Source organism: Vicia villosa, linkage group LG3, assembly GCF_029867415.1.
Source record: "Vicia villosa cultivar HV-30 ecotype Madison, WI linkage group LG3, Vvil1.0, whole genome shotgun sequence".
In the NCBI taxonomy this organism is placed as follows: domain Eukaryota; kingdom Viridiplantae; phylum Streptophyta; class Magnoliopsida; order Fabales; family Fabaceae; genus Vicia; species Vicia villosa.
In genome coordinates, this window is record NC_081182.1 from 63,105,351 (window position 1) to 63,122,918 (window position 17,568).

The 17,568-nt window shown below is 31.9% G+C and overlaps 2 protein-coding genes across 2 annotated transcripts; one reads left to right on the forward strand and one right to left on the reverse strand.

Moving 5' to 3' along the window:
* Nucleotides 1-2,061: 2,061 nt before the first annotated feature.
* On the reverse strand, nucleotides 2,062-13,682 carry LOC131661666 (uncharacterized). Its single transcript, XM_058931272.1, has 12 exons — nucleotides 12,820-13,682; nucleotides 11,911-12,071; nucleotides 11,077-11,137; nucleotides 9,167-9,232; nucleotides 8,982-9,067; nucleotides 8,744-8,807; nucleotides 6,724-6,936; nucleotides 5,309-5,374; nucleotides 4,427-4,506; nucleotides 4,221-4,355; nucleotides 3,684-3,738; nucleotides 2,062-3,061 (listed from the first exon to the last, which is right to left on the reverse strand). The coding sequence occupies exons 1-10, from the start codon at nucleotides 13,573-13,575 to the stop codon at nucleotides 4,238-4,240; spliced, it is 1,671 nt and encodes a 556-aa protein (XP_058787255.1). The 5' UTR covers nucleotides 13,576-13,682; the 3' UTR covers nucleotides 2,062-3,061; nucleotides 3,684-3,738; nucleotides 4,221-4,237.
* Nucleotides 13,683-14,618: 936 nt separating this feature from the next.
* On the forward strand, nucleotides 14,619-15,534 carry LOC131658201 (uncharacterized). Its single transcript, XM_058927525.1, has 4 exons — nucleotides 14,619-14,653; nucleotides 14,743-15,144; nucleotides 15,251-15,296; nucleotides 15,412-15,534. Exons 1-4 carry the CDS (start codon nucleotides 14,619-14,621, stop codon nucleotides 15,415-15,417), a joined length of 489 nt encoding a protein of 162 aa, XP_058783508.1. The 3' UTR covers nucleotides 15,418-15,534.
* Nucleotides 15,535-17,568: the final 2,034 nt, after the last annotated feature.

Below are 17,568 nucleotides of genomic sequence, written 5' to 3' on the forward strand. Positions count from 1 at the left end.
GTTTTTAAAAATATCTTCATACACTAATTATTAATATTAATTGTAGGAAATTAATTGTTAATATTACTAAGAAAAATTCATGAAGCATGGTTACAATATTTTATTAGAAAAAGAATTAAAAAAGATAAAATCAAAATAAAAGGAATTGAGTTAAATATAGTTTTTAGAAAAAATGAAAGATTATTCTAGAGAGTGGTTAAAAGATAAAACCAAAAGTATCTTAAAAAAACATAGTAAAATAAAAAATAATAATAGTAGGATAGCAACATAAAATAATTTAGACAATAGTTTATTATAATATTATAGAAAAATAAAGTGTTGCCTTGTATTTACAAAAAGAAATAGTTGGAGTTTAACAAAATTGAAATAATGACTTCCCACTAAATTTATGTGTTGCTTATAGGAGACATTTTTTGATTAATTAAATTAATTAATTAAATTGATTAAATAAAATTAAAATAAACATGAGGTAGTGGTGTAAATTACGCAATTCACACCAATTAAGTAACATTATAATTTCCCACTAAATTTTATGTGTTGCTTATAGGAGACTTTTTTTATTAATTAAATTAATTAATTAAATTGATTAAATAAAACAAAATATTATCATAATAATTATGTAAAATGAAATATTATTTTAATTTAAATAAATATTAATTAATATGATTAATAAAAATAATATTTCGTGGGAAATTTTATTGGAAAGATTGATGGGTTATAAAAAAATATGTGGGAGAAATTAATCATTCGATTGTGGTGGCAATTAATTAATTAATTAATTAATGAATAAAAAATTAATATACAAAGTTAATAAAGATAGTTTTTAAAAATTTATGAAAAATACATAAATAAAATAAGTTAGTGAGAAATTGATAGGAGATAATTAGTTTAATTAAATTAAATAGTAAATAGAGTAAAATAAAATGAATATAGAAAATGACTAAAACGACCTTAGTTTTGACGCCAAAAATTTCTTAAGAGACTTAATAACTTTAATTAATAAGATTTAACTGCCACAAAGCTTAGCTACCATAAATATATTTAATTGTCAAAAATGTAGAAACAAGAAAGTCTAAAAAAAAGTATTAATTTGATAGATTTATTTTGGACGGTATTTTTAAAAATAATTTTTATAGTAATGCATATTTTGGTTTTAAAAAATTTCCAAAAAATATTTTCTAAAACATTCAAATTTAAAATTGATTTAAATAATTATTATTTAAAATATTATTTTAGATATTTTATTATTTTTAAGGTATAATTTTAAAAATTTGTGATTTCAACTAAGTTTTAATTTTCAATAATATATATGAATATTATAGGATTTCAAATTTTACCTTTTAATTTATAAAAAAAAATAAAAATGTTTTTATAAAATATTTTTAAAAGTTACAAAAAAAAATCATTTTTTAAAATTAAAACAAACAAAATATTAGTCGCGTCGCATGCCCTTTCAATCTCTTAAACAACTACAAAGAGAGCTTAGTTAGTAAAGTGTTAATACAAGCAAAAATAAAGCGAATATGTTTCTTAAATGACTTAAGTGTTTACTTTAAAAAAAGACATTGCTACTTAGTTTAATATAAAATTAATCAGATAAGTCTGACTACTTGAAGTGTCATTTAGTAACTATCGTTATATTAGAAAGAAAAATTATTTTAAAAAATTACAAAATTATCTTTTATTGAATAAATAAGAAAGATTACTTACATATTTAGAAAAAGATACATTTATTACTCAATAAAACTAAAAAGGGAATATTTACTGATAAATAAAGTTATAAATAAAGTCAGAGTAGTACATCTTTAGAAAAAATACTAAGAAAGATAAATTTAAATAATTAAAAAATAATAATAATAAATACTAAAATTATAATAGAAAAAACAAGATTAATAATTCCTTATGTTTTATGTTAGTAGAATTATCATAAATTTTCTTTATCATAACTTAAATTTAATATATTAGTTTTCAAACAATTGTGGCTTATCCCTTTTCTACTTTTTAAAATCTCATATATTATTTGTGTATTATACACCAATAAATTTATTCTCAAACTTAATAACATGACACATTCGATAATTTTTCCTTATATATCCATATAACAAAATCTATCTTTATATTGAAAGATATTATCATATAGATTACGCCTATAAAATTTCACATCAATCCAAAATCATTTAATTTGTTAAAGCAAATGGTAAAAATTAACAATTCTCATGAAATTATTTACCATATTTTAAGCAAAAAAAAAGCACCCTTTTTTTTTATTTTGCAATTACTAAGGTCATCACAGTAGTTGAGGAGAGAGATCTGATCCCACAAAGCACCTGAGTCGTAAAAATCAACTACATACCAACATCCAACACTGAATCTTCTGGTTGTCAACAGAAGAACTTTACTATTAGAGTATTTAATTCAAGATAACACTCCTGAAATTTGTTTTATAAGTTTCCTTGGGAGTACCGTGTCAATAGAAGCAGTCTTGGAGACATGTCCCACATCAGGATGCATGGTTTTGAACCTCATAGACAGTGAAATTTGTGTATATTCTGCAAACTGGTATAATAGTTTACAATTAATCAAGGTGCAAATTAGGAGATAATCAGTATCTAAGATGCACACAAGTAATTATTTATTCAACAGAAAGCACCATAATTACTGTTATAACCAGCACATGTGCTAATCAAATAAACAATGTCCAAATTGGACAGCTCACTGTACAACATGTAAACTAATCTATCTGATTGGCAATATCCATATTAAGATATTTTCCCCTGTATATAGAACTTCTTTTATAAATAAACCTATTTGGAAACCCACAAGCTCACTGTGATTTGTGAGAAACATGCTTTAACTTGTACAAATGATAGTGTGGTTCAATACTTGGTTAAACTTCAGATTAGAAACTTGCACCCAGAAATCCATCAATTTGAATTGCTGGGTCCTTGAAATTTTCTACTTCAAAAGCATAGTCATATTGTCGGCCTCGTATCATAAAAAATTAATTCAATGTGCCAGAAACTTCTTGACCACTGAAGCACAAATTTGGAGCCATTATTCCCTGAAAATTTGGCACATACTAGATCAGAATAAACGAGTCCTAGAAGCAGTCAGAAACATTTATCGGCATCTTTGAGGAAACTTTGATAATAGAAATAAACTCGAAGATGAAATATTTGAACTGTATAAGTCTAAAATCATAGCACAAAAGGAGATAAATTTGCAAAAGCAACATAATGTATTTACTTCATAGAAGAAAAGTAGACGACAACCAGGTACTCATCAATATTTACTAATGTACGTCTAAAAACAGATAGAAATATTTTCAAGAAACATATGAACAAAGAAACAAGCTTATGCATTTCAGATTTGGAGAAAAGTTTCATGTTTGTGAAATAATGCCAGGGAACAGTTGGCACACATCTGCTGGCTGTAAAAAATGGCAGGGCATAAACTCAGAAAACTGCACCAGAAAGTTACGCCGGGCATTATGCAACGTGCAATTTTAAATGCATTTCATCTTGAATATAAGGAACAGAAAGTCTACATGCCCAAAACAATTTTACCAAAGATCTACGAAACAAATTTGTATGACAATACAATAAAACATGAACATATGGTAATTTCAGTCTTCAATCTTCAATTCATACAGTATATTGACCATATCTGATTTACTAACGCACCTTTCCATGGAATCAGAACAATGCTTGCCTCACTTTGTTGTTTTCCAAGGTAAACCTGAATATGAAACCATAGCTAAGAAATTTGAATCTTTTCACTCAAATCATTTTCTTAAACCCAGAAGGAAAAAATGTAATAAATCAAATAAAATAGGACTAATGCACAGAGAAAATGGGCAATTAAGACCGTTAACCAAAGGATGTTGAATAAATACGACAATAGTGTCCAAAATCCACCTAACAGAATTCCTTCATATTTTACACTTTATACACCATCCACCTAACAGACTTCCTTCATATTTCAAACTTTATACACCTCTCTACATACCAAGTTTGACAGTTAATTATATTACACACTTTATACATGCCAAGTTTTGACGGTTATTCAAACCTCTCTTAAGCACTACAAATGCTCAAGACAATGAACATTCTATCTCACGTATCTATCAACAAAGCATTTTCCAAGGATCAATAATTAATGATGCTACATTAGCTTAAATAACCAGAAAAATAATGAAAAGTATTGAGTAAGCATTATACCTATTCTGATGCTTTGCCTAGTACTTATTGTCTAATTGTACCATCAAATGGCGATAATAACGTCCCCGTATTATTCTGTGCCACTGAAATCGAATCAACTGAGGGAACCTGAGCTGCATCCGCTGCTGGACAAGCCTGCAACAAAATGTTAGTTTAAATCTCTGCAGTTTATTACCAGCATGTTGAAAAGAAAGAAAACCACTTACCATCTTACTAGACACCTCTGAATTCCTTTAGATATGGGACGAAAGAAGGGTGGATCCCGTTGAGCATAAAGCAACCCCACCTGCCATAGACCACTAATAGGTTAAAAAAAAAAGTAAATGTTTCCATATATAATGTTTGAAGGGACATGATGTCAATAAACTATAGTTTTACTAACATAGTTAAAGTAATTCAAATTTCAAAGTCGTCAATGCTGACTATTAAAAGCTAGTCCTACTTGTTGGAAAAAGGTTTTATATGCCATAAAATAACATGAGTTTTATTTTCAAATTTACTGAAGTTATTGTTCAATACATTTAGCTGACTCCGCCTAAGGGATAAGTTAGGTTGCTATTTTTTTTTGTAGTTTTTCCCATAAAAAATCAGTGATTCACCTATTTATATCGTTTGATTCATTTAGTTGATTCTGGCTAAAGGGTAAGCTAGTTGCTAGTTTCTGGAGTTCTGCTGTAAAAAAACCAGTGATTCGCCTATCTAATGTTTAGCAGTACTGAATTTAAAATAAAAGTTCAGCCATAATAACCAAAAGGGTTAGATATGTTTTGGAACTCCATTGATGGTAGAGGCCATAAGTGGCGATTTATTATATTTGAGGGATTGAAACAGAAAAGTCTATTTTACAGTCAGCAGTAATAAAATTTGCTAATTTACCCAGACCAAAAAATCATTTTAAGAAGAAAAAAATGAAATTAAACAAACTTATTGAAAGGTGTAACTGCTAACTATCATCTTAAACATCTTAAAAGTTCAGACTGAATGACCTAGTTACTAGTTACTAGTTAGTAATACGTAAAGTGGCAAGGGATGTCCTAAAGGGTCATAGGGTTTTCTGGAAAAGAATTTAGAAAACAGAGATGATATACCTGCAGTAATGCAACAGCAGAAGGATCGTCAAATATTTCTTCACTGTATTCAATTCGATAATTGACCTGACATGAAGATAATGATAACGATCAGTGAGAGCAAAGAGATTACAATCCAAACTAAACTGCTAAAAAAAACTCCATACTTCGGACAGAGAGTGATTTCTGACTTTAGCACTCTTAGAGTGCCAGGGAAGGAGTAGGAGGTGGAATCATTAGTGAAGATATCCGTGCATAGTAAATCTTATCAATAGGCCTGGGCTTGTTTATTTCGGACAAGAGTGTCCAGCACAAAAAGGGAAATAGAAAGCCCATGGAAGATTGCCATGGGCAGAAGTGAGATTTTATTGGATTCCATTCGTGAGCCACTCACGAAGTCCATGGTTAGGCTTGTTCGGATCAGAGGGGATGCCAGAATTTAGTAGCTTTAGGGAGGTTATGAGGACATGGGCAGAAGTGAGATTTTATTGGATTCCATTCGTGAGCCACTCACGAAGTCCATGGTTAGGCTTGTTCGGATCAGAGGGGATGCCAGAATTTAGTAGCTTTAGGGAGGTTATGAGGACATGGTCGGTGCTTTCACTGAGGTAGGTTTTAGTGGGGCCAACATGGGATCTCACCATGTAATGGACCATGAAGATTCTATTCGAACTTTTTAATACAACAAAATATAGTATCGGAAAAAGTAAAACTTCCAAATAAATTTCCCAAAAAAAAAAAGTATCTAGATGGATTCTGGAATTACAAGGAAAATTAATAGAACAATAATCTTACAACAGTAACAGAAAACAGGAAGAATAAAAATAGGAAAAGGGAAAAGTAGAGAAAGACTCAGAAGCAAGCTTGATACTATTCCTGACCTCGCAGAACACATAACTCCCTCACAAATTCAATGCCCCTTTTGGTCCAGTTCCTCCAGCATATTCCCTTCACTCCCCATGCTGGCTACACTTTCTTCACCAAAAAGAACACCTATGTACCACATTTGTGGAGGGGCAGTGATGGGCCTTTAATCATGTTTATACCAGAGGAGAAAGAAGAAAAAGAGGAAATTGGCTGGTTCTGGTGAATGAAAGGAGCAGAAAAGCTACTGTTTTTATGAGTTAAGAAGAAATGTTGGACAGGGAGTGTAATAGACTGTAAGAGAAACTTGGTAATGAAGAGAACAAATAACAAAAGGATGAATAAAGAGGAGGTGGAAGGGAATGAGAGAGGTTAACGGAAATTTTGGAGAGGCAATTGGTGACTTAAGCCAGGAGGGGCTAAAAAACCTTCAACACACGACTCAAAAGAGCAAAGACCCCATCCTATATTTTTGTACTATCATATCCATGCATATGTGTGTGCTTCTGTTTTCCGATAGAACTGTTTTCCACAAAGAGAATTTTAAAACTGAAAAAGATAAGCACATTTACCCCAAAGTCTGCATTGACTAGTGATTTAACAAAATCCATCAATTGAAGCTTTGCCCATTCCATGCGCAACTTAGGGTCATCAACCTTTGGTGGATGCCTCCAAGGTGCACCAAAACGCAATCTGTCATCAGAAATCTTTCCATTACGCACATCAATTGCAAATTTTTGCAAGATCTCCAATGCTCCATCCAACGCAGGATTCACGACAGATATCTAAACGAAGTTTGATAATGCCACGCTCCGTTAGTCATACATGCAGAAGTGAAAAGACTAATACATAAATAATTTAACCAAAAAAGAATGAAACATGTCTTCCCTAAGGTTATGAAAAAACACAACAAAAATCACAAATATTTCATCCACAAGAGAGAGACAAGGGAATAAAACCTCTTGTTTTGTATTCGTTTAAGGAGCTAAGTAATGAGATTACAGGGATGGATACCACTAATATAAAGAAATCATTAGAAAGAATATTGATGTGTGCCTGAGGTATTTAACTTTTGAATCTTATATGGCAAACAGTTTTAACTCTTGGTATAAAAATTAGAATATTATATTCTTCTAGGTTATCAAAACGTTAGTTAAGCTGTCAAAATTTTACTGCAATTTGATAATGTATTTAGTAAATAGGATTTTCATTCTATGGTGAACATGTGTTTTAAGTGTATAAGAGAGATGTGTGCGTCAAGAAGTGAATGTATGAACATTAAGTTGGTGACAAGAGAGACACTAAAAGATAAATAAGGGTGGAAAACAAGATATACTGAACATTCAATAATTTTCATTTCTCGTTTACTCGGCCAAATACAAGTCACACAATTGTTCTTGGCTCAACTGAACATTGATCACTCCTACCACCACTTTTACTGCTGCAAATCTCCTTTAAGTCCTAGAATAAACCAAAACCTAACAAATTGAATTCCTTATACAAGATATCTTAAAATCTAATAATAAATTGGTACTATCTCCATATTTAGTGAGATACATTACATATATATATTAATTCAAATTATTGTTCTTAAAAATGTTTCATAACAAGAAAGAATCTCTCCCCAAAAATAAAATGCATCCATTCAAAATTTTAGACCACTGTCAGTCTGTCACAAACCCTTCTACATAATATAAATACTGTCAAAGTGGAACCCTTTATTTCATTCTAAGTTCAATTAGAGGAGGAAAAAAACATTGAGCTGTCATTGAAACCCTGTGTGTTGAATTAGCATTCTCATGTTTCAAAGCTTAAGAGTCATAAACTTTCAAAAAGTACTTCTATTTATTCTGTGTAGTTATGTATTTATACATTAAGCTCTCATTCTATGTAGTAGCATTGGATTCTGGCATAGGAATGTAATTGAGCACTTGGGAGAAAAATTAGGTGATGAAAAGATGTACTACTACTACTTTTTGTGATGCTGCCTGAGCTATTTGCCTAATCTCAAGACAAACAAAAAAAAGTCTTATCCCACTAGGTGGTGTCAGCTATTTACTTAATCTTAAGGCTTCCCTAATAGTGTCCATATGGCAGTGCCAGTTTCAGTTGAATGATACTTCAATCTTTGAGAGGAATATCGTAAATAAAGGAGATTTGCCGCTTTGGACGATGGAGTGTTAATTATGATAGTTCTCATTGTGTAGAGTTGATTGCCCAGATCGATCATGTTGGTTATCAGATTATGTGAAGATCATATGTGGGTTAGTTTTTGGAAGGCGTCTACACGTATAACTGAGTCTAACATTCCGAGTAGCTCAAACTACAAATTGAAAAGAACAAAAGTTGTATAAAGTGAAGTATTTATATATTGACGTCATTTTGTTGCATTATGTTAACCGGATATTGACATGTTACATTTTTTTGGGTCGGTTTTTTTTCTTCTAATTTTATTATCCACCCGTATTTTTATAATTATACATGTACAATGCATGAGTAAAAGATGCTAGTTCTCCAAAAATTAATTGATGCCATTGATTATAGTTTGAAGACGATAATAGGATCCAGAATGAGAAACCCTTCGAAAATTACCTGCAAATATGCTAGATAAGCATCTACAATGTCTTCGAATGTACTAGCTCTGTCTGCTGTTGTCCTGCAGTTAAATAAAAGCATCAGCCAGTAAGAAATACAATACCAATAACTGGTAAAGATTATACAATCCCTACGATACTGCAAAGATCTTGCACTCCAACAGTTAAAAGTGTATTATATACGTCATAGATGAGACTTGAGAGTAATAAAAGAATGCAAAATAAATAAATCTTACTTGTGCAGATAATTGTTTTGTTTAAGTGCATAAAGCTCAAATAGATGACGAGGGTTTGGCCCAAGTACCTCAGTAATCACTTTCCACTGAAATTTAAGAACTAATAGTTAAAAGTAACAGAAATTGCAAGGAACTAAAATAAGTACATAAATAAACTAAAATTTGTTTAGAGATAATATCCATACTTCTGAGTGACTAAAATAGTCCGTGACCATGTGCATTTGAGCTTCTTGTGGAGTCCACCCAAAGGTCTGCCAGCCAAAAGTTGTTTGATGAATAACATAAGCTAAACTCAAAAGCTAATAAAAAAGTCTTAGACAGACACTCGTCTCCATTATGCAGCTACATACATGCAAAAGGACAAAGTATCTCAAAATTATCTTGACTTCATGACCAAATTCAAGAGGCAATCACTTCAAGATGTAATCAAAATTAAGTGGACATCTACCCTCTTGATGAATTTTCATTGCAGGTAAAGGCAAATATATGAACAGTAACATCGTTCCAAACTACAAATTGCCTGTAGTATACTTATGATGTGCTTAGCGTAAAAATCAGTATTAAATTAGTTAGATTGAAATTTGTTTTAAGACAATAGAACCTTATACTAGGTGAAATCATCAGTTAACTTGAACCTAATCTAAGGAATATCTACTCATGACAAATAACTACCCACCCCACCCCCCCAATATAATCTCTCAAATAGTCCTCCCACCTCTCTATAACAGCACTTTCTCATCAAAGTTGCCATAATTAAGCTACTCCAGGCATGTTTTTTGAAGGGGTTGTAGCATTAAAATTTAAAACCATGTACCAACAAATGGTTTAGTGCAGTCGAAGAAGCAAGGGGAACTCGTTTTTTCACATTGCTTGTTGTCTTACATGGGATTGAGCAGTCAAACTAGTACTTTTAATTCTAAGTGCATTTTTTAATTCTAAATGCATTTTTAACCAAGGCCAGAAAAGCGTAATGGTCAAGGACAAAAGCAAACAAAGGCATAGCCACAGGAAAGAATAAAATGGAAGCATTTGCCAAGTTAACATACAAAATGCATTTGTTGAATTTTGTTAAACCTGATGCTCCCCGCCCCTCAATAGTCAAGCAAGCTTTGCCAATCAAAGAAAGTACAGTGATGACGTTATTTCTTAATGTGAATAAAATGGAAGCATTTGCCAAGTTAACATACAAAATGCATTTGTTGCATTTGTTGAATTTTGTTAAACCTGATGTTCCCCGCCCCTCAATAGTCAAGCAAACTTTGCCAATCAAAGAAAGTACAGTGATGACGTTATTTCTTAATGTTACTCTCTGTAGGTAAATATCTTTTGCTTCGCTTTGCTTCTAGCTACTAGAAAACAAGCTTTCCCGTGATAGTTGGAGTTATTGCCAGTTTGCCTAGGAGTCACAACTCACAAGTATATGTCCTGACTCCTGAATTAGGCTCATGCAAAATGCAAGGTATAGCACTCATAATGGGTTCTTACCTAGAATAGAACCCCAAATAGAGTTGGAGATTTCTCTCGGGCTGAATTTCATGACTTGCTACAGCCATATTGATGACCTGAAAATACAGGAATATATGTGGAAAATGGATATGAGGCAAATGTTTCCAAAGTGCAGTCCTTAATAAGATGGAGAAGCAGGGATGCTTATCATCTTTCAGTAACTAATAAGAATGTCAATGCTATAAAAATGACACTTATTGTCATCACACAATTTTATAAATATCAGGCTGCTAACTCTCTAGTAAATCTTGTTAAACATTAGCTAACCCTTTTGAATGCAGGGAGGACACTGACATAAATAAATAACATTTTCCCTTTTATACTTCCCAAGCCTAGGAGACTTGATCTTAGAAGGTAAAGTGTATTTTACTTTATTTCTAATTGTGTCACATTTGTTTTCCTCCATCTGAAGGAAAGCAGAGAGAGATTCTAAATAAAACAGTTGTAGATTAATAATAAGGACCGCATACAAGACTATGTCAGTTCATGCTTTTGACCCAAGTTTGCACATAATATCTCAAGATCCATCTGTGGCTGTGAGCATAGAGAGAGGGAAGAGGGAGGAGGGGGATGGAAGTTATTCAAGTACCTCACGTGAGATGAATATCTCCATATATCCAAAATCCAAGAAAGCTTCATATGAATAATAACTGGAGAAAACATAGGTGTGTTAGAATTCATGGAAAGGATGACACCAAATATTCCAATTAGTGAAAATGTTGCTAAGAATTCAATAATTCAGAAACCATGGAGTGAGAGAACAGATATATAAGATTTAATAAAATAGATGAAAACACTAAGAACAACCAAAGACATACAGTGTAATAAGACCATAAAAAGCAAAGAACCGAGTATCTTGAATATAGATCACAGGGACCAACAATATAAGCAAATCATCAAATTCGATTGTACAGGAAAATGATTGATTTGATATACTGCAATACTACAGAAAAAATAGTCTACTACTTGTAATCTTCACAAAATGGGTTTCCTGCAAAAGTTGTGAACTGCTGCAGAAAAAATACAATAAATTATTTTACTTATTCTGGTCCTGACATTTAGTAGTGAACTTCCCATCACTTGTTTCAAATAGTTTCCCCTATATTATATTATTATAAATTCATAAATTTAAATGTGTGTATGAAAAAAGTGTTGTGTGCTCTCCTGAAAATATGAAACTATAAAAAGTAGGCAGTGACAACAAGATTCCGAAAAATCCCAAATTTTCAATAGCGAGAAACCTAAAGTTGCCCAACAATTTTTCACAGAAAAAGCAATGAATACTTCACAGTACATCCAAGGTATACACTTGTCATATTTCAGGGTATAAACAAATTGAATTGTGTTCCAACAGAAGTTAAGAACTTTATAAAGTAAAATATATAGATGGGGAAGGAAATGAAGCATAAATGAAGAAAATAACCCATCAGATGTGACGAGGATAACAGGAAGACACTGTTCGTTAGCACCCAAAGCAATTATTCTCCATATCAAGCTATCATGATAGAGTGGACCAGTGACTGAAAACTCGTCGTCTACAGTAGCATGCTTTAGAACTTCAATATTGTTAAGTACCAGCTTCGGCTGCAAGCAACTCCAATACCTTATCAATTTGAATTACCACAACACACAATACAAAAATATGCTATCCAAGTTGATTTGCTCATAACTAAGGATTCATTTGGATTGTCTTATTTGAGTTCATATATTAACATAACTCATAAGCACTTGCGAAATTGTTTAAAAGAGCTTATTGGATCAAGCGATGACATGCCCATTAGCTGTTTTCAACCTATTTCCATAAGCCCTCCAAAATAGCTTATGTAACCAATTTAAAACTTATATGAGAACAGTCAGACTTTATTGGCTTTGGCTCTATCTGGATAAACAACTAAACATAAAATAAAGTTAAATCGTTTTTATATAAGCTATTTTCATAAGCTATCTTCAAGAACTAATAAAAATAAGTTGAAAACACCTTATAAACATGTCATAAGCTATTTTCATAAATTCTTTCAAACAATCTCACAAATATTTATGCCAGTATATAAATTCAAATACGTCAATCTTAACAGATCCCATATCTTCTGTTATAGAAACAATTTATGCATAAACACTTACAGGATTTACAAAATAAAACACTTAGTTAAATTGTTTATACATACATGACCTAACTAAAAGAGGCATATAGTGCAATGCCTGACAAGAAAACACTCCCTTATTAATGCTAGATTAAAACTCTCAGTAACAATCTCAGCGTCGATGTTTCTAGTGTCCGTTTTTCATAGTTAAAATTCATGTTCACATTATTTGCAATTGGAGATATAAGTACCTGAAAATGATGAATTTCAGCAGCCTGTGATAACAAATCCAACAACAAAAAGGGCCAATCCGTTGAAGAATGAGTGAGAGTCCTCGAAAACCCTCCAGTTCGATTCATATGAGCAATGGCATTACCTCTCCATCCTTGCTGCATCTCAATAACTTTCTTAGCTAACTTCAACGCAACCACAGATTCCTTGAAATACGAAGCCTCCTCAACAGACAAAACGTTCTTCTCATTCTCCCCGTATCCCAAAACCCTATCAATCTCCTCGGCATTACACTGACTCGACATCGCTAAAACCGCACGATCCCACAGCACGGCGGGGGAGCCTTTAGAAGCTGGAGTGTTCAACACGCGCCGAAGGGATCCACTGAGACCGTGCCATTTGTTAAGTGAATTGAATATCTGGCGAGAAGTAATGGCGCCCATTCGGAGAGCTTTCTCGGCCATGGCTTCTAGACATTGGTCGAGGCTTTTGCGGCAATCGGGGAGAGATGGAGGTGGGGAGGTGGACCACGAGGCCCATGGAAGGGAAGGGCTGGTTTGGGGTTTAATGGATTCGGCGAAATCGACGTAACCGGTGATGTGAGGGGTTTTGTTCCAGTCGTTGAGTAGACGTTCGAGAATGAGGGTGGTTTTACCGACGCCGCGAGGGCCGTGGAGGAGGAGTGGTTGGTGGACTCGGTGGTGTTGAGCGTGGTTGTTGAGGATTGTTTCTAGGAGTGGTCTTGGAATGATTCTCCATGGTTTTTTTGATGCCATTTTGTTGAAGTGAGGTAGAAGGAGCAGGCGAAGAAGGGTTTTGGGGGTTTAGTTTGGTGACGACAGTCGTTGTATTTCTTCCGGTTAATTTTAACGGTGTACTTTTCCGTCCATTTTTAACGTATTAAATTAAACTAGTAAAGGACCCGTGCGCCCGCACGAGTCACGCAAAGTCGGTATAAATATCAAATAAATATAATATTATTATGGTTAAATAATAATTTAAAAAAAAATGACATAGGTATATAAATAATAATCAACAAATCATAATGATTGATAAATAAAAATGTAATATTTATGATATAAAAAAAATAATAAATAAAAAAATAATTAGAATAAACAAATTATTAATAATAGTTATGATAGAGAGGAAAAGAACATTTGAACATAGATGTAATATTTTTTATATTAAGTAATCTTAAACGTTTGATAATGTATCAAAAAAAATAATTAAAATTTGTGGACTACATTATAAATATTAAATAAATATTATATTGTTATGGTTAAATAATTATATTAAACAAAATGAAATATGGATATAAATAAAAATAATTAAATCATAAATATTACGAATGAAAGTTGAAATATGTATGAAAAAAATAAATAAATAAATAATTAGAACACAATAACAATTTTTATTAATTATGAAAGAGAAAAAAAAACATTAGAACTGTTTATTTTATAGTTTTTATGTTAATAAATCTTAACGTGTGATATTGTATGAAAAGAAATAATTTAAGTTTTGGATTACATTATAAAATAAACAAACATCAGTATATTATTTTTTCCACACAATTAAAAAATTGACTCATATATAAATAACGTGGAATTAATTAATACTCTTAAAAAGAATTGATTGTATTTAGTTCTGCATGCACAGAAAAAGTGGATTTCTCCAGTTTCCAAAATCTTTTGCACGTTTACCTACCAAACAGAAGTCTAATAGGTAATAGGCCTTTGTGTATATATGGTGATAGAAACTTGTTAAGTCCCATACTTCAAGAAACAAAGGACGAACCGTAAAGCAAAAAGTTGGAAGAAAAATGGGTAGTTTCTCCCAAGTAGCCAAAGCTTGCAGGTGGTTGATCTTTTTCTCTTAATCCAATCTTTCTCTTTCGTTTGTTTTCTGTGGATTCTGAGTCTGTTCGATGCTTGTTTCTTATGTAGGTCCTTGAAGTTTCTTGTCGTTGAGGACCCTGTGAAACGATTCGCGATAAAACGAAGGATGAAGCAAAGATCCAAGCTACTCCGAATGAGGTTGAGGACGAAGAAACAGCGGATTACCATGTTGTGCAGTGAGTGGGCTTTACATGCAATCAACAATGTTGCATGCGGCTGGGAAAGGGGGAGTAAGATTAAGAACATATCAATGGTGTGGCAGAATGAGATACTTGGAATCAAATGGTCGGGGAAGCATCAGGAAATTAGGGCTGGTTTGGGTTTTGCTTTATTGGAAGACGTTCAATTTGTGGCTGATGTTATGGGAAGTGTGGGACTGCAGATAAATCCCAGAATGGTTGAGATATCCAATTCAGTGTATCTTGGGAAGATCGCCTTTGAAAGTGAAAGGTATAACATTTTTATTCAACGATTGTCTTGAAAGAACATGATATTAGGTTAGATGAGTTTAATTTCATTTCACGCATTAACTCTGTGTTTGTCTTCTGTATGACAGTGACTGGATGATATGGGCAGAGTTGGTGAAGAAGCTAAAAACAATGGTTAGGAATATCTCTGTAGACACAAAATCTATTGTAATATCTACATTAAATGATTTGTTTGTTGATCCGTATGCTTCTGGTAATTTTGTGAAATTGTGATTGTTGTGTAATGCAGGTTTAGGTGTTGATGGCTAGACTGGATGAAGTGGTTTTGCAGATTTGGAAGAGCAGCAGTTTGTTTTGAATGATGTTGCTGGGTTATTTTGTTTTAAATCTATGAAGTTTAATGTAATGTTTGGAACTTTTTTATGTTATATTGATAGTTTCTATTTGAATTGTAATAGACAATGGTTTGATAACTTTTTTTGTAATTCCAATATCATAGTTTTATGATTTGGACCGATGCTTGAAAATTTAAATGATTATCATGGTTTAGTTTAGTTTAATCTGGTGTTGTTATTGTAATGTGGTTGTGTTTCAGTTTTAATTAATTTGTGTAAGATATGTAAGTTAATAGGATACAACTGTTAATGATATATAGTATGAAAAGTAAACATAAGGATATAATTATATGAAAGTAATATTGTAACAACATTTGCAGTTCAATATAATTGGTACTAATAAAATTGTAGAGAAAAAAGCATCTGAAAGCACAGATTATGTATAATATTTTTTTTTAAATATTAAGTGTTTAAAATTATTTATAGTTTTTTTTAATAAAATATTAAGTGTTTAAAAATATGTATAGTATTTTTTTAAAAATAAGATGTGTAGGATTTTATAATTTGTAGGAGAAATAATAATAGCAATATCATTTGAATGGAATAAAATATAAATTAAATTTAACAATTTCGGAAAAAAAACTAATGTTAATAAAATCTAAATTAAATTTCATGTTATCTGGAGTTATTGATTCCTAATTATTACGTGAGTGGAAAAAAATAACTTGACAATTTTTGTTTGAAATATTTGCTCTAACATATACACAATAATTTTAAAAAATTATATATGAAGTATTTATAAAGTAATATGTGACTTAATTTCTGCATATGATAAATTTTATTTTGATATTAAATGTGATGAAATAATTGCCCCTAAAAATTGGATTCTACTATATAGGTATAAAAAAAAATTATTTAGTTTTTTGCTGTTTTGAAATGCCGGGAAATATGGTAAAGAGGAAGTAATAAAAGACAAAACAAAGGAGAACAAAATATAAAAACACTGCATGGTATTGATAAAGCTAAAAAAAGTAGTGTATGCATGTATATTTGAAGTTAACGGATGCTGATAACATAAATGCATTTTTTTAGTTACAATACAAAGCGTTGTTCCAAATCTTTAGTAATTGCTTTGGTTACACCGTGGATAATAGGGAACAGTTATGATTGATTAAATAGGTGTCATTTATTGAAGAAGTCTGGGGAAACTGAAGCGTGCAAGGTATATTCACGATATATTTTGGACTATTCACATTACATCACTTTTACTGATTTCATTCCTCTTGTTTAGAAAAAAAACAGACATTTCTTCAAAAGATACTAAGAAATGAAGACATTGAGAGGTGGACGAAAGCCAACGCATGGGTGGATATCAGACGACGATGAAGGTGTCATGAGGTCAGAAACATTATTTCCTCCTCTATTTCACTTGTTGGGATTTTTTCCAGCCCCGATCTATTTAGGTTTTAGGGTTTTTTGATTTATTCTGCATGATAAAATGGTTTTGTGTGAGTTTTAGAAAATGATGTGAATGGAGTAGAACCTTTACTATTTCTGAAATTCACCTTTCGGAATATTGTGAAAGTTTGATTTATCTTTGTTTGGCTGTTAGTGTTACTCATTATTTCCTAATAGTTTTCATTTTCGGTCCAGATTGTCATCTTATATCTATTTTCAAGTTGTTAATCTTGAAATTTTAAGCTTATTTAAGTAAGACTTAGGGTTATTATTGTTTATTTCGCATTCAAAACGTCCTAACGGACTTACAACTGTTCTTCCAGTGAGGAGACAGCAATGAATGAGATAGAGAAACTCGTGAATGAGGTTGCAGATGGTTCTGAAAAACAATCTTGTGCCAGGTCTGTTAGAAAAGATAGGACAAAATCGAAGAAATCTGTTACATTTGCAGAAACTTCAAAGAATGCCCCTGAAGTTGTTTCAAATGTCGTCAACACAGTTGTTCCTGTAAGGAATGTTAAGGTTGAACAATATGATGTCCCCCTTGTCTCTGGGAACGATAATGAACCAAATAGCAAAACCACTGAGAACTCCAACACTGTTGTTGAGAAAACAGTTGCAAACAAAGCAAGTGTCCTTGGTAAGAGAACAAA

Coding starts and splice junctions, on each gene's coding strand:
- LOC131661666 (XM_058931272.1), bottom strand. CDS start 13,575: ATGGCATCAAAAAAACCATGGAGAATCATTCCAAGACCACTCCTAGAA. Junction 9,233..11,076: donor AGATATTCATCTCACGTGAG/GTACTTGAATAA, acceptor TTTGGCTGGCAG/ACCTTTGGGTGGACTCCACA. Junction 8,808..8,981: donor CAAAACAATTATCTGCACAA/GTAAGATTTATT, acceptor ATTTAACTGCAG/GACAACAGCAGACAGAGCTA.
- LOC131658201 (XM_058927525.1), top strand. CDS start 14,619: ATGGGTAGTTTCTCCCAAGTAGCCAAAGCTTGCAG. Junction 14,654..14,742: donor CAAGTAGCCAAAGCTTGCAG/GTGGTTGATCTT, acceptor TTTCTTATGTAG/GTCCTTGAAGTTTCTTGTCG. Junction 15,145..15,250: donor ATCGCCTTTGAAAGTGAAAG/GTATAACATTTT, acceptor TCTGTATGACAG/TGACTGGATGATATGGGCAG.